This window comes from Vanacampus margaritifer, chromosome 7, assembly GCF_051991255.1.
Source record: "Vanacampus margaritifer isolate UIUO_Vmar chromosome 7, RoL_Vmar_1.0, whole genome shotgun sequence".
In the NCBI taxonomy this organism is placed as follows: domain Eukaryota; kingdom Metazoa; phylum Chordata; class Actinopteri; order Syngnathiformes; family Syngnathidae; genus Vanacampus; species Vanacampus margaritifer.
The window spans coordinates 16,457,921-16,478,528 of NC_135438.1; the positions used below are offsets into that span (position 1 = coordinate 16,457,921).

General features: G+C 38.6%; 3 protein-coding genes across 4 annotated transcripts; 2 read left to right on the forward strand and 1 right to left on the reverse strand.

Annotated features, from left to right (window-relative positions):
* Nucleotides 1–205: 205 nt before the first annotated feature.
* On the forward strand, nt 206–4,320 carry LOC144055315 (uncharacterized). Its single transcript, XM_077571188.1, has 3 exons — nt 206–637; nt 759–792; nt 1,803–4,320. Exons 1-3 carry the CDS (start codon nt 389–391, stop codon nt 2,186–2,188), a joined length of 669 nt encoding a protein of 222 aa, XP_077427314.1. The 5' UTR covers nt 206–388; the 3' UTR covers nt 2,189–4,320.
* A 3,755-nt stretch (nt 4,321–8,075) lies between these two features.
* tnfsf14b (TNF superfamily member 14b) lies at nt 8,076–13,239 on the reverse strand. 2 transcript variants are annotated; one of them, XM_077570181.1, is made up of 7 exons: nt 13,109–13,239; nt 12,676–12,911; nt 9,826–9,894; nt 9,696–9,726; nt 8,855–8,920; nt 8,509–8,746; nt 8,076–8,424 (listed from the first exon to the last, which is right to left on the reverse strand). In XM_077570181.1, exons 2-7 carry the CDS (start codon nt 12,874–12,876, stop codon nt 8,235–8,237), a joined length of 795 nt encoding a protein of 264 aa, XP_077426307.1. In that variant the 5' UTR covers nt 12,877–12,911; nt 13,109–13,239; the 3' UTR covers nt 8,076–8,234. The 2 variants fall into 2 exon arrangements, with proteins under 2 accessions (XP_077426307.1, XP_077426306.1); XM_077570180.1 differs by having other exon boundaries at nt 8,509–8,767.
* A 2,276-nt stretch (nt 13,240–15,515) lies between these two features.
* Nucleotides 15,516–19,552, forward strand: tmed1b (transmembrane p24 trafficking protein 1b). The gene is made up of 5 exons (XM_077570182.1): nt 15,516–15,776; nt 16,270–16,367; nt 16,469–16,658; nt 18,570–18,737; nt 18,814–19,552. Exons 1-5 carry the CDS (start codon nt 15,594–15,596, stop codon nt 18,862–18,864), a joined length of 690 nt encoding a protein of 229 aa, XP_077426308.1. The 5' UTR covers nt 15,516–15,593; the 3' UTR covers nt 18,865–19,552.
* Nucleotides 19,553–20,608: the final 1,056 nt, after the last annotated feature.

A 20,608-nucleotide genomic window follows, 5' to 3' on the forward strand; every position in this document is an offset into this window, starting at 1 on the left:
AGTTTTTATTGAATTATTTGTAGATTTGACAGTAAACCAAACGAGCGCATGAAACAGGTTTCACTTCCTCTCTCTCAAAATAAACTATGTGGCCCGCACACGCGCCTGCCGGAGGTTACGAAACATCAGGGAGTCTCGGAAAGTTTTCAGGACGCCCCCGGACAATGCATAGTTGTTGAGGGGAGGCGGTGGCGTGAGAATAAGGCGAGGAGGGAAACCCCTGACTTATGCGGTTTTCCTCTTGGGTGTGAAACCGAATTCACCCTTTTTCAATAAAAGGGCCGGCTTGACGATACTCATAATCAAACTGGACCGGACTGTGGTGCAGATAGAGCCGCCATCCTGTGGAAGTTACCCGATAAACAGACTTGTCCCCTTAGCCGTCCTCATGTGCACTTTGCTGGGACAATTACCTAAAGACATGGACATGGAGTGTCAGCAGAAGAGAAGCCGTGATCGTGTTCGTTGTCTGGACGTATGCGTTGTCACGTCCATCATCGTCCTGCTTGCAGCGCTCACTGCCATGGCTGCAGTGTGCGTCCCGGTCCTGATCACGCTACAGTCCGAAGTGCACCGGCTGAAGGTTCACTCTGGAAACAAAGGAGAAGGATCCACACCGACCACGACAGCATACAAGGTACATTTAGGATTTCTTTTTATTTTGAACTAGACATTTGTTTCACTTACATTTATAGCCTAGATCCCTTTTTTTTTGCACAATATGACTTATTATGCCATCATTGTTTGTGTGTTGACAGATGCAGAACTTTGCTTTATTGGAGGCAATCTCAAGTAAGTCCCTTTATTTTTGGTGAAATATTTGAACACCATCCATACGTTTTTTTTTTTATAGTGCTACCAACCATAGCTGACTTTTGGCGAGAGGCGGCATATACAACCATTAACACCCTAAAGACAACTTCGACTCTTTAATGAACCTAAAATGCATGTTTTGTGTGGGAGGCAAATTGAGTCAATTTAATCCAACTTTTTAGGTTGTTTTATACTAACACAAACCAATTTATTATTCACAAGAACCCCAAAAATTAACTTGTGCTAAAGCAACCCAAAATTGGGTAAAATATTTGACCCAAATTGGGTTGTTTTTGACCCAGCAGTTTTAAGAGTGTACCAATAGGTCATTTAAAGGGATAGTGTGTAGACTTTTTTTCAATTTCCAAATATATATATGTATACACATACACACACACTGTCACTTTATCAGTAATTACCATGACATATAAGTAGGCTAACTATTCTCACCGACTGAGGGGAAATTAACATTTAATTTGATTAATTGATTCAAAAAATGTTTTAATCAGAACGGGAGAATCACCTGCTGAATGTTCTAAACTCCGTTTTCCATCATCCATCCGTCATATTGAGCGAAATAAACCTTCCCATATGAATGGTCATATGAAGTGGAAGTCTGCATACAAGTACATGCTTCCAATTGATGATGTCATGTTCTTAAGATCACAAACTAGTTGGAACTGAAGCAACAGCACCTCTGCTGGCTGCAGACAAGTAGTGCACTCTCAAGCAACCATCAGCTCCACACAATTGACAGAATTCTACAATCAATTATTGTATGACCTTAGGGGCGGGGGGGGGGGGGGGGTACAATGCTAGGGTGGGGCATGTGTGACCCTAGGGAACATGTTTTTAGTTTTTTTCCCCCTTCAGCCTGGGGGCCTTTAACAGTTGCCTATACAGTATTGCCTTCCCTGTTGCAACGTGTCTACTTCTATTATTTAAGCAAGTGCATGTAGTTAATTGGATGTGTTTCTCTCCTTTTGCAGGCAGGTTGGAGAATTCAAACGTTCAGTGGGATTCAGTTCACTACGGCGCTGGGAAGTCTGTTGGAAGCAACTTCCATTTCGACGCAAACCAGCACTCGCTGTCGCCCAGACATGCGGGGACTTACTTCATCTACCTGAACCTCAACCTGACCTGCACCTCATACAATTGCAGTGCCGGTCTTTTCAGCGTGCATGTGGGGGACAAGCTGAGCTGTCAAGTGAAGCTTCAGAAAGAGTCCCTACAAGAGAGCAAGAAGTGTTGGACAGTGAGCTGGCTGGACGGCAAGACGCCGCTGCTCACCTACATGTCCGTACCGAAAGAGGGATTGCAGAACTGGAAGCTGGAGCTGGTTGGTTCTAATTTGGGTATGTTCTTGGTGGAATAATAGCTGACAGAACCACCAGAACCACGTGAAAGACTTTGTAGAGCTCACATGAAAAAGGACTTGAAAGAAGAGAAGTTGCAATAAGACGCAGATATGGACCAGACGCTGGCTGCCCTCTTTGTAATATTTATTTAACAAAATGGGATTATTTATATTGCAGGTTGAAGTTTATGTCTTAGCTTATGTTATAATATGTTGAGAACACTACATTAGTGTCCATATGCAATCCACTTCTATTTTATTTGAGTTGTTGGTTTTGCCTTCAAGGTTCTCCTTCAAGTTTCTCATCTTGATTCAGTGGCGCAGAGGGGACAAAAATATTTCATACTAACACGTTTTTTGTGTGTGTGTTTTTACAGTGAAGACTCATGGTGTGTTCAATTGAAAATCAGAATTTATTTTGTAGCCAGAGTTGTGTACTCCCAGCCTTATAAATGCACAACAAAATATGTAACTAACTATAATGTTTACATGATAGGCAGATAGCATACGTTTGGCTTGTAAGATTTGTCTGCCTTGCAGACTTGGAGATTCTTGAGGAAGAAGGTTGATTGAAATCATGACGCAGAGATACAAGTTCCGACATTTTTTCACTACGCCATTCACTTTTGATAAATTAATACAAACAAGTAAATACTAGCTGGAACCGCGCTGCATGCGCCTGAGTCAGGCAAATGGGGCGGCGTGGCCCAGTGGTAGAGTGGTCAGCTCTAATCCGTGAGGTTGTGGGTTCGATCTTCACCCCTGGTGACCACGTCCAAGTGTACTTGAGCCAGACACTGAAACCCGATGTGCTCCCAGTGGACCTGGCAGCGTCCTGCGCGGCAGCAGCCGACCACTGGTGTGTGAAAGGGAAGCTTTGTAAAGAGCTTTGGGCACTATAGCATAAAAAAGCAGTCTGTAAAATAAAATACAGAGAGGCAGTGCCCTCATCTTTAAAATAAAGTGTGACCAAAATATGTTAGATATATTGTTTGATGTTTGAAATGTGGACTTCATGCCAAATGTGATGCAATAAATGTAAGTCCAATGGACAAACTGTAGCATGCTGATTGTATCCATATTAACTCATTCACTGCCATTGACGTCAAAAATTCATTCTAACTATTTCTATTAGTTTAACATATTTTTTCCACTTTTGTTAACAAGAGTGTGAAAACCTAGATTTTTTTATTGTACATTAACAACAGATATAAAATGTGTGATTAATTGTGAGTTAACTAGTGAACTCATGCATTAAAAATTTTAATCGCCTGGTGACCCTAATTTTTTATAATCTTTTCTTTTTTTTTAAATCATATCAGCCAATAATTTTTTTAAATTGTTATTAATCACATGACTTCAATAATTAACTCACGATTAATCATAAATTTTATATCTGTTCTTAATGTTCAATAATTCTTTTTTTTAGGTTTTCATACTCTTAATAACAAAAGTGGAAAAAGTGGGAAACTAATAGAAATAGTTCAAATGAATTTTTGACATCAATAGCCGTCAATGGCAGTGAATGAGTTAAGATGGAAATAAAAATATGAGCGCATTTTTGCGTGTGTCTGTGGGAAAAGGAGAAAATGACGTCTGTGAATGTGATTGCGATAAGTGATGAGTGGAATATATGAAAAGTGTCAAGCGAAGGGGAAAGTTCCTTGTTGTTGCCTGTAGCGGGAAGTAACAGTGCATCACTTCCTGTCTATTTATTTTACAGTGCGGTTTAGTAAAAAAAAAAATAAATAAAAAGTTGGCCGGAAGCACCTAAAGGTGAAGATGGCAACAGAAAATTCAGTAAAATGTGTCTCTTGGCATTGTGACTCATGAGCTGTGTTTTGTTAAAAGCAAGATATCAACCTTTGTCATTCTTTGTTTACAATAGTTGTATTTTTTTAAATGGCACTGTGCATCATATTTATTTGCTTGATCACAATTAGAATGACCTTTGCAGGTTCAGCATGCTCAACACAAAATGTTGTTGGTAATACCGGATCAGTTTTTTATTTATTATAATTATAGTTTGCATTGTAGCTACATCACATGTAATACATATATGGTATTGTTATTGTCATTATTGTTGTCGAGCAGTCCTTCTCAAATACCACAAATACCACTGCAAGCTACAATAATAAAGATATTGTCAAAGTATCTCTAACACTTTCAACCCTTGATGTAAATCTTGCATCGGATCTCATTCAGACAAGATCTGTAGACAAAACATCGAGAAAACAAGCAGCAGAATGAAAACTGTCCATTCAGTTTTTGTTTGTGGATGTATAACAGCTAGCCAGGTATTGTATAAAACTGTATGTATTCTTAGTAAACATATAGTTTTATAAAGGAACGTATGCAAATCTAGAGTAAATCTGTTTTTGGATCACTTGCATTAGATTACCCGCAGTCACATACATGGCAACTTGCATGTTGTAAGGGGATGCGGATGGGTTGATTTGAGGCTGGTGACAGGAAATAACCCAATTATTTCACGAGTCCATCTAAACATGCTCTCTCCACGTTGTTTCCATATCTTGTAGATTCTTTTTGTCAATGTTACTATACTATGTCCTTTTGTTTGTGCTTTTATCAAGGGCCTTTACAGCTACATTTATACAGTCGGATGCAAACATATTTGGGTACTGACTTTTCTTCTTTTTGACTCTATGCTTCATCACAATGCTTTGTAGATTCAAGTCAAGATGTAATTAACATGTAATATTTTAACTTCAGTTAAAAATGAATAAAATAATGTTTGTAATTTACTGTTTAGAAATTGTAATTCTTTTTATGCAGATAGAGTATATCAATTCCCAGCGGGCTCCAAATTGTTTGGATAAAATGACAACCATAACCTATTTATATTAATATATGGAAATAGTTTTTGGTAAATGATTGTCTGAAGTATGGTGCACATTTTGAGTGCGACATAGCAACCTTTTTTCTCTCTCAATAATGATCCCTTTACTTTACTTTTGTTCTCAATAACGAACGATCAGGCACCATAGGCCTGAGTTCAGCCATTTAGATTGGCCATTGAAGAGACTCTGTTACCTCATTTATTGCTGGGGTTATGTTAAAAAAAAAAAAAAAATAGGTGAAATACACAAAGTAGTCTTTATTTTTTTACATTTATTATATATGTTGTAAATCTGTAAATAACCCTCCCCACACTTACTCTTTCTCTCAGAGAAGCATTTTTTCATATTTCTGTCTTTCAATTTTCAAACCTTCAAGATCATAGCTTTAAAGAAATAATAATAGGTACACTAAACTGTAAAAATTATAACCCCGTTTAAACAAAAAAAATAAAATAAATAAAATTATGTCCAGATATCACATCTAAAAAATTTGGCTGATCATTTCATGTTAATGTAAACAATAATTATTTTCTTGAAGCAACCTTAATTTTTTGCCTTGATCCAAATTATTTTCTTAACATTTTAGTTACTGAACCAAATTAACTTATTTCCTTTTTTTAAAGGGACAGCAACGTGGAAAAATCAACCTGTAGCCATGTTAAAATGCGAATTCCTCACCAAAAACATCACCGAAGTGGTGTTGTCCTCTATTCGCTCCACTATGAGAAATTCTAGGTCATTCTGCTCTCCAAGCACCAGCCCCTCCCAACCTGAAAAAAACGAGCTGTTGGCACGGTTTGACGTCATTAAGAGCGGATCCACCCCCGCACCGCTTCTGCGGACTAAACGCACGTCCACTTTCTCTGAGACGTTCATGGGATAGTGACAAAAGTAGCCTTTATCAGTAAACATTCTGTCCAAATGAATTCAAAGCAATCAATTGTCCTTCACATTTTCTATGCCAAAGTGCAATGAAATGACAATTGGCTGTTTTAAAATCTCTGGCTGATACTTGTGTAAACTGCAAACCTTTGAGCTGATTAATCTAACTGAATGGATGGTGCAGTGGTTAAAGCGCTCGCCCTATAAGCAGAGCAGAATGTTGTAGGTTCGTGACCTGCTTTGATGGTATTTTTTTCCTTCTTCTTCCCTCTCCTCCTCAATTTCTTGCGCCAAGGAGCGGTTTTGTTTCAAATGTTTATCGAAGTATTGATGGCTTGCTTCGCGTGGCCATTTAGAGGAGTTTTCAAACGCAACAGCAGACTGCAGCCAGCTCGCCGGGGGCCCGGCAAGCACAGGGGCAAGACACCTAATATTTCATTAAAAATTACATTGCCACGGTGTCAAAGGTAAGATTTAATCATTATATGCCAATAGGCCCCCGAACAAGGATGAAACTTTACTGATGATTTTGTCATTTTATTTCGAGCAACAGTTATCGCCCTTTTAAACAGTGTAATCGCACGTCTTATCTTATAATCACCGTGAATCACCATAAGAGCTGAAAGATATTTCAAACACATGCAAGCAATAATCAAAAACTGTGTACTGTACAAACATAAGTGCTAATAAACAAAGTATTCTTTGGAGGGGCTGCCCAATATAAAATAGGAAATTTTTCGAAACTCCGTAGCAAACTTTTCCAGTGTACTTAAGTTATCAAGTTACAAATAGCGCTAAACCGGAAGTGCCTCTTCAAAACAAAGCGTGACAATATACAATGCAAATTTAAAATAAAATACAATCGATACTTAAAATATAATTTGGGTTATTTACAAACTTTGTGAAACTAACTTTTTCTGTTCATCAATCTAACATGAAAAATGTGATTAATATGTAACAAAATTAACCTCTGTCTCTGAAAATATCCATGAAATCCTGTGAAGAGTCTGTGGTACTGTAGTTGTATGCTTGGTAGGTGGCAGAGTTTTTAATAGTGAACGTTAGTAAGTAAAAAAAGCCTGTCAAAACATGAGGCTTTAGATTGCATGTCCTGTTGCAATGTCACCTATACAATGGAAACTCCATTCAATAGAGCACATAATGATAATGCTGCTATAATGTTGAAACTTCCGTTATTATGAAGTGACATCACAGGAAGTAGTTGTATAAGAAGTGATACGAATGCACGAGTAGATGAAAAATGTACTCGCGCTGTCTTTAATTTTAGGAGCACAAAATTGGCCACTTAGGGGCAGTCTGGTCTCTGGGCTAAATGGCTCATATAATGATTTAATGCAAGATTAAAATGAATCCAATAAGTCAATTAATTGATTGAATAATCAATAGATTCATTGATTCTAAAAATATTCGATAGTGACAGCACTACATGCTTCAGAGCTGACGTTAGCTAGCAGCCGAACCATTATGATTTGCTAAATTATTCAAACACAACCCAACCTAACATTTCATATATACATATATACATTCCTTTGTCGTGATTTCGTTTTGTTTTATTTACCTGTGTCCTCCCAGTCTGTTTGCAATGTCCCTTTTTTCAACCAATCAGCTCTCCCCAACCCCATTTGTGTCTTGTCCAAGTGTAACTACTGTCTCTTTGTATGTAGTTTATACATCCCTGATCTCTTGTCTTGATGTTTTATTTTGGGCCTTATTTTATCCTCCTTCATTTGTGTTGACATTTCCTTGGATTCCGTGTTCAACCAATTGACCTCTTGTGACTCAATTGTCCAGTGAGCCCCTGAAATCAAAGTACTGGTTAAAATTCCTATGTCGCAAATGGAATAATCCAAGACTAAGTGCACATTTCAGTCAAACCAACATTTCCATATATCATGTTTACATATGTATATAATTTCCCTTTAAGCATTGCAAGAAGAGTCAACCACACCCGTCTCTGCTTCTTTGTTCTGGCCGCTCTTCTATCCTTTCTTTCCCTCACCACATCCTGCTCTTCACACACGCACATTGCTTTGCAGTCAGGTGCTCTACAACACATCAATAAATTTGCAACTGTGTAATGCGACCTGTAAGTCTGTGGTTTGTCTGTGTTCTTGGGGAACTTAATAGACTTGCAGACAAACCAGACACAGTACTTTTTTATTCATCTAGTCTGAATATCAGATACAGTTTTACGAGATTACAATCAGTTGCTGCGTTTTCACAAGTGCTTCTAATACATTCAGAGAGAAAGGAAGAAGTTAATCACAATGAGACAAATGTGCAAATAGTTGTCTTGTTTTCTACGGAGATATCATAAATGCTCCCATAAAGTTCTCAGTAGGCCCAGGACGCAATTTGTGTATACTATCCAATGTGACAAAAACTTCATCTCCAGACTGCAGGTGGAAGATCCCCGCCAGGTAACTGTCCCATATATCCTCCCCACCTGATGACTTGACACTTGAAGGTTTTGGGGTCCAGCAACGGAACCTGGAGGAAAAAGTCAAAGTGGCGACAGCAATTCAAATGCGCCCGTCCAGGGTGAGAACACAACAAAAGAGGGTGCCCACTAACCTCTTTGATTTCATAAGTTCTATCGATTGGCCATACGCCACGGTGTCTTTCATCACCTTGTGCTGGATGAGAGAACACACCTCTGCTGCATTTACCAGAACTTTGGAGTAGAGGTAGTAGTAACCTTCCTCCTTCACCACTAGGCGACCATTGTTGTAGCCCATCTGGTGGGTGATGGCATCACCGTCTTGGTCGATCCACTGCATCACATTCTTCTCCCCGTCAGGATTGCTGCTGCCTGGTAGGAAGTTGAGAGAGGCTTCCACCAATACATTCGACATATAAAATGTAGATATTCATTTTGTGTCATATTTAAGATGGTGTGTTGCAGTGAAAGGACTCGTACCCATCAGGTGAGCAAAGGGCTTCGGTCCCAGCAGAGTTTGCACTGGAGGAATCTCATTGGAGCCTCCTGTTTCCAGAGGGGGAGAAAGTCCACTGTTTATACAATTAATTGCAGTAATGCCATTTAAATCGGCCATCTAGTACACAGTAAATTCTGTAGAGTAAGTTTGACTCTATTCAGAGTAAATTAATTTGACTCTATTTTGAGTGGGACCAATTAGACTCAGTTTTAAAGTAGGCTAATATTTACACTTGGAAGAGAGTAAAATAAAGAATTGGAAAATAATTGGAATAAAAGCCACTCAAGGGTTGAGGAACCAACTCATGACCTTCATCTTGGGAGACTGCCACACCACCTGAGCTATGCCCCACCTACTGTTGCTTATCTCTCTTTGGTGAGTTAGCCATCAGACACGAGTGACACACAGCAGGAGCTGCTAGTCACCCAAGCTCAAGGTCGTGAGTTTCTTCCTCAACCGTTGAGTGACTTTTATTTTTACTTTTTTTTCAATTATTTATTTTACTCATTTCCAAGTGTAAATATTACTCTAAAACAGAGTCTTTTTGGTCCCACTCTAAGAAGAATCAAATTAATTAATTTATTTTGATTGTTGACTGATTGTGTCATAAAGTATCTGAGGTATGTTTGTACTGTACTACTTGCGTGGCTGCAGCCTCCAGAGGCATACTTGGCACAGTCTCAACTATTATGTGTTTGGAAAAAAAAGGTTAATCTATCACCCACACACTTAATCTTTAGATATATGTCTTTCTGTGTTTTTCTATCACATTATAATTTTGGCTTCTTTTTCCTGGTCACATTTCATCAAAAATAATCATACCTTCAGATGCTCCACTTTTTAAGGAGCCAGCCTGCCAGGGGCAAAAAAGAGCAACAGTAAACCTTGAGCAATTCAAAAGTGAAGCAATGTGATTTATTAATCACTGTCACATTCCTTAATTCAACCTTACCTGCTGGGCAGATGTTTTAGAGTTGGACATGTTTCGACAGAGAGCATCAGACACACAGATGGAAAATGCCTGCAAGGCGGAAGCCAGAAGACAAGAAAGTGAAAGATGTCACAAGGTCAAAAGCAGGAACTGTTGTTGAGGTTTGCAAAACAAAAAAGTCTCTGAGTGTGGCAATTGGAAAGATGTCAACACGCGCACATGCAATATGGTCTTTAGTTGGAAATGTAATGGGGAAATCACAGTATCAATACTATGACGTGCTGACATATGATGCAAAGATCATAGGAGTGAATTGGTGGATGGCAAACTTTTGTGTATTTACAATACTGTACATAAGTAAATATATATATATACATTACAAAATGGTTTGGTTTTAACTTAGTATAGCAGCAAATTTACTTGTGTTAGTTGTGCTAGCTAAAGTGTTTCACAGTTTTGCATTGGTGATGACGCTGTTTTCCTCATTGCATTCAGTTTTGAAAAACACAGATTTTAACTGCTCTAATTTCCACAAAATCAAAATTAATCAAAGTTTTATGTATATATTTGAGTGTTCTTCTTTGTTTCCTATTGACATGCTAAATTGTGGGTACAGATTAGTAAACTGTAGGAAGAGATTAGCAAATTGTGGGAACAGATTAGTAAACTGTGGGTACAGATTACAAAACTGTGGGTACATATTACTAAACTGTGGGAACAGATTAGTAAACTGTGGGAACAGATTAGTAAACTGTGGGTACAGATGACTAAACTGTGGGTACAGTTTACTAAACTGTAGGGAGAGATTAGTAAACTCTGGGTACAGATTACTAAACAGTAGGAAGAGATAAGTAAATTGTGGGTACAGATTACATAACTGTGGGAACAGATTGCTAAACTGTGGGAACAGATTACTATTCTGTGGGAACAGATTAGTAAACTGTGGGAACAGATTAGTAAACTGTGGGTACATATTACTATTCTGTGGGAACAGATTAGTAAACTGTGGGAACAGATTAGTAAACTGTGGGTACAGATTACTAAACTGTAGGTACAGATTAGTAAACTGCGTACAGATTAGTAAATTGTGGGTACACATTACTAAACTGTGGGTATAGATTAGCACAAAAAATCAATAAATAATCATACCCTGGCACCAGAGGGGCTCCGTAGCCTCTCACAGGCCGCAGTGGTGTGTGTAGCTGCAGTGAAACATTCGGAACGGCAGAAAAAGACTTCCATGGTGTAATCAGGGCAGGCCATGTAGGCATGAAGCCGCCGATGTCACCCTCAATTTTGACAAACATACGTGTTCTTGTTGACTAGCGACTGGGTTAGGGTTAGGGACTGTCTGGTTTCCAGTGCAAGGCGCAGTTAGTTTTACGTGTTTACATTGTGTCGTCACGAACCCTAAAAGTAACAACCCCATTTTCAACAAGTAAGAAGTAAAAGTACAGATATTTGAGTTTGAAACATGAGAAGTAAAAGTATAAAAAATCACCAGAATAAAAAAATATTGAAGTAAATTACAGATACCTGAACAAGCTATGAGTACTTAAGTACAGTAAGACGCACTTTCAGTTTAGTGCACAGATTTGTCGGACCCAATGGGCGGACCGCCGCTACTTACCTTCCATAGCTGGGGCCTGCCGCCTGCCTCCCGCATTGCCCTTGCTATCTTTTGCTAATTTCTCTTTGCTAGCCACTCTTGTTAGCTTTTTACCAAGTCTTGTTAGCAACTCTTGCTCACCGCTTTTGCTAACTCCTCCTCGCTGGGCTGTTCACTCGCTTTGGTCTTTCTGAGCACCTAGTGCAGGGGTGGCCAAGTTCGGTCCTTGAGAGCCACTATCCAGCCTGTTTTCCATGTATCCCTCCTTCAGCGCAGCTGAATCTAATGTCCAGCTCATCAGCACGCTTTGCAGAAGCCTGATAACGAACCTGATCATGAATCAGGTGTGTTAGTGGAGAGAAACATGGAAAACAGGCAGGATAGTGGCTCTCGAGGACCGAACTTGGCCACCCCTGACCTAGTGCATGTGCTTCAAAATTGCTGCATTCTATTAGTTCACCATTAGGTGGCACTAAATCCTACAAACTGTCTCTAACAAATTGCACAGTGTAAAATTAAAATATAAAGTAATGTACTTTGTGAGACATTTACTTCTGGAACGTGAGAGACCGTATTGTCATCTACTTGACACATTTGACGTAACATGACTTAAGTGATTGCCAGACATAGCCTAATGGGTGTTATGTTTTGGTTTTCTGCCGTTTCTTGTTGATACTGCAGACACACCTGCTGCCCTTTAGGTCATCAGGCCGAAATAAAAGCCTGGCATTAACAGAGAGCAGAGAGGAGTGTCGGGTTATTGCTCCACGACGCTACTTACTATACCTGATGTTTTCGATACTGCTACCTTTCTAGCAGCAATCTTTCTTGGTGTTGTGGACACCGCTAGACTAATTAGACTAGTAGCGTTAGACTAGTAGCATTTTGTGTGCTACACTCCTCTCTGTTTTAGCCACCCTCCGGCGTGATTTTGTATTTTCTTGTTTTGGCCCACGACACCTTTTTGTCGTCGTCGCCTTTAGTTTAAGCAACCTTTTGTCCACGTGTTGTGCGCCTTTTGTTGTTCCATTAAACTTGAGTGACTTTCGCCCTGGCTGGGTCTGCCCTTTTCTTTTGGGGTCCAACAAACAACTCGCACGTGACAATGGGGATATTCAGGTGTGTGTGTGTGTGTGTATTTTTGTGATTGTGAAAGAGAGACGGAGATAGAGTGTTGATGACATAAGCAACATGGACATTTTGGATGGAAAAATGCAGTCAAAACATTTTAGTCTTCAAAGATTTGCCGACCTCGGCCTCACCTCGGTTTTCATGTAAAGTTTATAGACAAAACATCCCTGCACAACAAGTCCAAGCACGGCAAGTGCCACCACCAGCAGTAGAAATTTGCTCCCCGTCGGAGTCCATCGGTTTTTTTCCACAGGTCTCGGTACGGGGGAGAAGCCGGCTTGGCTGGCTACCACAAAGACTTGGGGGTGGCTAGCCGCGCTTCTGTCTTCCATCTCCTCTCTTCTCACTCCAACTGTGATGCACAAGTCTAGACACAAAAATGGAAGATAATAACAGGAAGATAAAAAGATGGAAAATAAATAACGGCTACTCTTTGGTTGACCTCTCGGGAGTGATTACTTCATAGTCTGACTAATGCAAGCACATGATGAGAGCCTGAGGACAGACATTACTACATAGAAGCAAAAACAATAAGTGTTTTGTTTTTTTTTAGGAGAAAAATACCTTGGATTTATTGGCGCACCAGACGTTTCTTCTGAACTCAGCCACTCATCCAACAGCTAATTTCTCCAATTTGGGATTATTAAAGCTAAAGAAAAAACTTAAACAAGCAAAAATTACATGAACTGGAGATAAATAAATACAAATATTGTTATCTAAACACTTTAGGTGAAAACTTAGTACAGCTGACTGTGCTGCCTCGCGCAAATCTTGTCAACTGTCACCAATATAAGAAACAACCCGAAAGCAAGAGAATGCTGTGTGTGTGTGGGGGGGGAGAGAGAGTTCTTGAGCCGACACTTCCTTTTCTCTTTCTCTAGTATGACCAATATAAGAAACAACCCGAAAGCAAGAGAATGCTGTGTGTGTGTGTGTGTGTGTGGGGGGGGGGGGGGGGCACTCCTTGAGCCGACACTTCCTTTTCTCTTTCTCTAGTATGTTCTCACTGTTTTTCCTCAAAGTTATATGTTGACATATAATAACTCATTGACTTTGATGCATTTGTTCAAACTGCATCAAAGTCAATGAGTTACTTACACCTGTCCAAAAAGCTTGATATTGCTGTTTTATTATTTATTTAGCCTTTTTATTTAACCGAGAAAAGTCCCAATGAGTTATAATAACTCTTCTCACATTGAGTCCTGGCAAAGACAAGCGGCAGAAAATTGCACAATAGATATGACACAATTGACATATTACACACAGTAGAGCCATAGACACTACACAGGCAAAAAAATTATAATAATTGAAAAGGTTAAAACAGTTGTATTGCTCTGTCATTTGAAAATATTTAGTTTACCCATAAGTGCTTTAGCAATAAAAATCAGTGCGTGTGTTTCTTTTAAAGTGATCAGAGGACCATTGTACAGTTTCATAGAGAGTGCAGTGAGTGGTGGGTTCTAGCTGGTGCATCTGTAATGTAGCATAAGATGAAGCTTTTTTTTTTAATGAATTTTTTAATGAAGCATAAGATGGAGCTTTTTTTTTTTTAAATAAAGACGAAGAAGCATATAAATTAGGTCACCATAGTCCAACATTTGCATATGCTTGTAACGTAACACACTAATTTTAGCAATGTCAATAATGTAGAAGAAGAAGTGATTCAGCATTTTGTATGTGTTACTGTTCAAAGGTGACTAATTGTTGCACAGCCATGAAGAAATGTTATTTTTTTTAACTATTAATTGGCCTCATGTGTTTTGTCTCGAAATGACAGTGAGTATTTCCTCGTAGTAAGTTTGACAAATAGTGGAGGAAGCTATGGGTGTGATTGTGATTTTCTTTCGTCATCATCCACCATGAACTCACATTTTCTTTTAGTGTGTGTGTTAGAAGGCTTACATTAAACCGGAACAGCAGTTTTTCTTGCTCTAGGGCTTCATCTGCAGGTGTGAAGTGGTAACTACAAATTTGCAGTAGTAACTAACAATCCCCCCCCCCCCCAATGGCATAAAACGGCTACAGTGCAAGCATTTCCTCTCAATATAAAAATAAGACACTCTTGGAAAATGCTAACAATACCACAGGTCAGTCCCCATTTGTGACCCCTTGTGGGAGCCTGTCAAAATAGTTTTCTATTAAAATCACATCATACTTCACAGTATGATAGTCCCCCTGATAAGCTCGATATGTTTAATACAAAAGTGAGTTGGCTGCAGCTCAAGTAAGGAAAGATTTAGCTGTTCCGACTCACAATGGAAGCAAGCAAAGAAGCAGAACAACTTCCGCTCTTGGTGAATATAGGAATGTTACATTTTTTAAGAGCGTAAATTCAAGTTCCCCTGCGGCTATTATATAGGGTGTTCATCTTCTTTTTTCTCAGCAGCCTGTTTATTAAGTACACTTGCATGATCTAATGCACTTATAATAATAATAATAATAATAATAACTATTATTATTATAAATCTAATTTGTTCCACTTCGCAATTGTATCCCACTTGGTGTTGATTCTTCCCCCACAAAAAAATAAATAAAATAAAATAAAATAAAATAAATAAATAAACAAATAAGGTTTAGATCTTTGTCTGAAGCTTGAACTATGAGTAAGTCAAAAAAGTTCAGCAGTGGGGGGCAAATATTTTCACAAGGCACGTTCTAATAATCAGATTAAATATGTATATTGTTTTTGGCGCCTTGCTTGTGTATGAAAATTGTTTAATGAGAAGCACTAACGGTATGCATTTTTGTAGTTTTGCGCTTTACTAAACATTTATACAGTATTACACATTCAATATAGCGGTCGTGCTGACGTATCACAGCCCAAGGATCGAAACACCTATTTCGGTCATTAGCGACTGGTGAATCGTTCTCTGCAGTGATTGGTTGAGAATTGCAACGCATCCTCCTCTAATTGGCCATTAATGACATGTGACGTGACGCTCCGGTATCCATCCAATTACAGTACGAGAAAGTTCTTCTGCGGAAGAACGATGTCAAGGAATGTCTGAGGAGTGTAACCTGTAACCCTATTTTTGATATTAATCTCGGTATGGGTCTTCTCCTTGTGAGCGAAACGCGACTGCTGCTCCTCGCAGTGTTCGGTTGGTGTTTGGGGGAGGTGGTCGCAATCGGAGAGGAGAGCAACGAGTTCACTTTCCTTTTGCAACCCGGGAAATCCGATTGTTTCTTCCAACGGGCGATAGAGAATGGTACGATGGAGGTCGAATATCAGGTAACCATGCGTTCCCTTAATGCTCCACATTTAAATATTCCAGCTTTAGTTCTTCAGTGTTTACTTCTCGAGCTTGGAGTTAGCTACGCTTATTTTAGCTACTGCTGGGTTTGTATTTGACATGTCTCCACATTTAGTCATCTTATTTTCGGTGTGCCGTGAGGTTTTTCTCGTTAAATGTGTTGTGTGCCTTGGTTGGTTAAAGTTGGGAAACACTGCATTCGAATGTGCAGCTGTAGCCAAGAAATGTCTAAAATGTACACATGTGTTCTGATATAATAAGATGTACTAATCAGCAGTGCTTGTTAAGTAAATCAGCATATTGTAAAGAATGTATGACAGTATTGTAGCATTTCAATTTATTTATGAACGTGTCAACTTTTTTATTAAACATTTTTCTTTGCCTTCAAATTCTAACAATAATAATAATAATATTTTTTTAAAAAGCGTGACAGCTTTTAAATGAATCTTTTGTTGCGTTTTTCAATACTAGGTGATTGGTGGAGCCGGCATGGATGTGGATTTCACCATCCTCAATCCAGAGGGCATCCCGATGATCGCAGAGACCCGTCGCTCTGATGGAGTTCATGTGTTAGTAGTGCAACCACAAATCTCACCCACATCCTCCATCTTGTTCCTGGAACCGTCCATTTATTGCTGGCTTTACTTCCTGTTTTTTGCTCTTTACCCAGGGTGGAGACCACAGTGGACGGAGACTATCAAGTCTGCTTTGATAACAGCTTCAGCCACTTCTCGGAGAAGATGGTGTTCTTCGAGCTTTACGTCGAGGGGGAAAGAGGAGATGTGGGTGGTGAGGAAGAGTGGGCCGGTTTAGAGGAGGTGGATGAAAACATGGTGCAGTACAAGTTGGAGGATATAAGGGTGAGCTGCAGTGTTTCTAAGGAGTTCACAAATTTGAGATCTACGCAGGTAGCTGGGGAATGAGGACCACTTGCTCAATATTACATCAAATATTATGTATTTAATCATGGTTGTAGTTTATAGTGGTGTAAAAATGTTTGGGACTCTAGTGTAACTAATTGATATAAGCAAAAGTTAAGACAATATAACACAATTAATACCAATTCCTCTGCCAATTTCAATCAAAAGTGAACATAAATGTTTATGTACAGGCAGTTTGTCATCATGTTGTGACTAAAAATATTTTTTTCATTTGAAATATTTTGTCTAACTGCTTTCAAAGTCACTCCAAATGTGACATATTAGTTCAACTCAATAGCCAGTGCACTTGCGCAATCCAATGAGGTCCAATTCAAGACATGTATCACAATTCTCACTTTGCAGAACTACACTGCTAATGTATTTAAAAAAAAAAATAATAATTATATACAGTTGTGCTCGTAAGTCTACATACCCCTAGGGCAGTGTTTGATCGAACCCCAGGGGTTCGCGGAGGTCAAAACACACACCCGACTCAAATGATTCGTGATGATACGCCTCATGTGGCCATCATTGGCTGCAGGTGATCACGCTACATTGCTTTGCTCACTCCAAAAAGGAACATTTATATAGTAAAATAAGAAAAGTATTACTTCAAATAATCCAAATTATCTGCCAACAGAATAAGACAATTTTACTTGGCAAGATTTTGAAAAATAAGAAAATGAAATACAAACTAAATACAAGTAATATTGTCTTTTTTCAAGCTGTATAGTACTATTTTCTTAAAATACATAAGTATTGTTTGGCAAATTTAGCCTAGTAGTGGTGATTGTTTTTAAAGTGATCTATAAATATAGTGTTGAGTTGAGTGATGAGAGTTAGCATCCTAACTGCATCCTAATTGCAATGTCAAGTCGATCAATTCTATTCCAGCACAACTAGCTAGCTAGCAAAACTAAAGGAACACTATTTTAAACTGCATGGGGATGGAATACAAGAACATAACGCTTTCTGAATTGAGGGTGAAAAGAGCCACATTCGATTTGTGCTGTCACTAACTTTATTTTTTTAATCGAGTCCCCTATCGTTTATTCCATCGATTACACTTCATATTATTTTTGACTAACCTATTTTCTGGGTTCAAGGTAAACAAATCTTGTCTTTAAATCATTCCCTGCCATTGACGGTTATAGACGTCAAATATTCATTTTAACTATTTCTATTAGTTTAATTTTTTTTTGGTTTGTTAACAAGAGTATGAAAACCTAGAATTTTTTATTGTACATTTAGAACAGATATAAAATTTGTGATTAATTGTGAGTTAACTCATGGAGTCATGCAATTAATTCCGATTAAAAATTTTAATCGTCTGACGCTCCTAATTTTTAATAATCTTTTCTTTAATCGCGTCAGGCGATTAACATTTTTAATCGAAATTAATCGCATGACTTTAATAGTTAACTCACGATTAATCTTAAATTTATATCTGTTCTAAATGTACAATAAAAAAAATCTAGGTTTCATACTCTTGTTAACAAAAGTGGAAAAAATGTTAAACTAATAGAAATAGTTCAAATGAATTTTTGACGTCAATGGCAGTGAATGAGTTAAAAAGAAAAACTGTGACTTGGTCATGTGATGTTGGCAATGCGAACCGGAGGGCACTTTGATGAAAGCTTCAGTCAGGTGGTGCTATGGCAAAAACAGGTGGATGAATCTGCTTAATTATTCCATAAACACAATATTAATCAGAATGGCATATTTAGACCAGTGAGGGGACATAGAGCGGATTGTTACAAAGAAATGTCTCAATGACTCTCAACTCTGACTGTGGTTTTGGTCTAAAACGTGCAGTATGCTGAAAAGTAAGTTTCCCCTTTACTTCCTCAGGAGTACATGGACTCTGTACACAAACGTCTAGAGCGTAGCAGGCAGATGCAAACAGTGTTGCGAGCTTTCGAGGCGCGGGACCGAAACCTCCTGGAAGACAACCTGTGGAGGGTCTCGTTCTGGTCGTGCGCCAGCATGCTGGTGATGCTTTGCGTGGCTTTCACTCAGGTAAACTGCGGTCCAAACTACGGCTTTTAGCAAATCTTCTGGTTGGCGTTTACAAGATGTCACCTCTCCCCTTCAGGTGTTCACTGTGCGTAAACTCTTTGACGAGAAGCGGAGGGTGTGCACATAGAAGAAATCTCCGGTGTAACAAGACAGGCTGGGCGGGGCTCACAATCCACTACAAAGGTGGCGATGTTTAATAATTGTACATGAATGAATGCCAGCTGTCGGCACAAGTCATGTGGTTCACATCTGAAAGCTTGTCACGCACCAAATCGGAGCAATAACAGTTCACGGTGAAGAACAGCCACTACATTGGTGGCTTTTTTGTTTCCTTCAGTGCCTTTTAATGTGAAATCTTATCACAAACTGATGCAAAAATACATTTTGAAAGGCACTGCAATATATTTTGCAGTTAAACAATGTTGAGTGTTGCAGTATATGCGTTTTTTTGTGTGTGTGTGTGAAAGGTTAATGAGCTCAGCTTTTCCAGTTTACACGTGATAACAATGTGCAATACTGTAGTCCTGAATGTGTTCTACATTTTTCAACATGTTTTTTTCCTTTCAAAGATGTACTCATTTTTATATGGCTTCCAAAAAGGAATTCGGAACATAATGGTACTGTGACTTTGTGCTTCCCCCCCCCCCTCTATTGAACCCAGTGGGCGGTACGGCACAGTAAAAGTGCAAAGCAATGTTTTCATGGCAGCCATTGTGTTCATTTGAATGTTTTTATAGTTTTTGTGTCAAGACAGATGTCTACATTATTGAGTAAATAAAATCAAAAATAATTTCCTGTTCACAATCAACACTCAATCAAGAAGTAATTTCTTGGTTTGACACAAATAGTGCCTATATAGTACCTGTCCATTCTCCACACTGCTCGCTTATCCTGTTCAGGGTCACGGGGTTCTTCTGGATCTCAGCTGTCTTTGGGTGAAAGGCAAACTACAACCTGAACTGAATGCCAGTCATTCACAGGGCACAGATAGAGACAGACAATTCCCCAAAGTCAGTGACTGCATGTCGATATTTTTATATACAGCCTACATAGGATTTATATGTGCATCTCAGATTGATATATTGTGAATGACTATATCAGCGGTTGAATTAGAAAAAGTGAAAACCAGATTCACCGCATACAGTAAAACATGTTTTTCTGATTTTGATGACATAAAAAAACATTTTTCATATAGAAATTAGGATTTTGTCTTAAAATTATTTCCCTATTTCATGATTCATGAATCTGTTAATTTCTAACAAGCATCGAATTATATGAACCTTATGATGCCCAATTTGAAATGTACCTGTTTTATACACGTGGACAAAATGGTTATGTTCATGAAAGAAAAACCCGCAATAGTCACTGTAATCTCTTGAAGATTAAAAAGTAACAATAGAGAATATATTAGATTTATAGAAAAATAAACAATCAAAATCAGCCATTACTTTTGAATTGTTGTTTTATATGAGACAGCCTGGACAAAAATAATGGTACCTCTATAAAAGATTGAAAATAATGTGACCAGATGGACATATTTAACTAAGGTGAGTCCATTGGTTCAAACTCATAGTCAGTACGCCTATTTAAAGGGTGACTAATAATCACTGTGGTTTTTGGTGACGTAAAAACATGGGATGACAGAAAACAAAGGACAGAGTTGTCTCAATGGATTAAAAAGAACATTATAGACAAGCATGTTAACGTTACAGGCTATAAGACCATTCCTGACAGCCTGATAATGATATTCAGAAGTTTAAGAACAAGACAAGAAAATTAGTGATCAATTGAAGAGACCGACAGGCCTGTTTCATTAGTTTGTAAAATAATTCTGTTGAACGACAAATTCAAAAGTAATGGCTGATTTTGTT

Bases quoted from the DNA above. Each gene is read 5' to 3' on its own strand.
- tmed1b (XM_077570182.1), top strand. From the start codon at position 15,594: ATGGGTCTTCTCCTTGTGAGCGAAACGCGACTGCTGCTCCTCGCAGTG. The intron at 15,777-16,269 runs GTAACCATGCGT...TTTCAATACTAG, and splicing joins CGATGGAGGTCGAATATCAG to GTGATTGGTGGAGCCGGCAT. The intron at 16,368-16,468 runs GTTAGTAGTGCA...CTCTTTACCCAG, and splicing joins CGCTCTGATGGAGTTCATGT to GGTGGAGACCACAGTGGACG.
- tnfsf14b (XM_077570180.1), bottom strand. From the start codon at position 12,876: ATGGAAGACAGAAGCGCGGCTAGCCACCCCCAAGTCTTTGTGGTAGCC. The intron at 8,921-9,695 runs GTATGATTATTT...CTCTGGAAACAG, and splicing joins AAAAAGTGGAGCATCTGAAG to GAGGCTCCAATGAGATTCCT. The intron at 8,425-8,508 runs GTTAGTGGGCAC...TTTTTCCTCCAG, and splicing joins GAACTTATGAAATCAAAGAG to GTTCCGTTGCTGGACCCCAA.
- LOC144055315 (XM_077571188.1), top strand. From the start codon at position 389: ATGTGCACTTTGCTGGGACAATTACCTAAAGACATGGACATGGAGTGT. The intron at 638-758 runs GTACATTTAGGA...GTGTGTTGACAG, and splicing joins CGACCACGACAGCATACAAG to ATGCAGAACTTTGCTTTATT. The intron at 793-1,802 runs GTAAGTCCCTTT...CTCCTTTTGCAG, and splicing joins TTTATTGGAGGCAATCTCAA to GCAGGTTGGAGAATTCAAAC.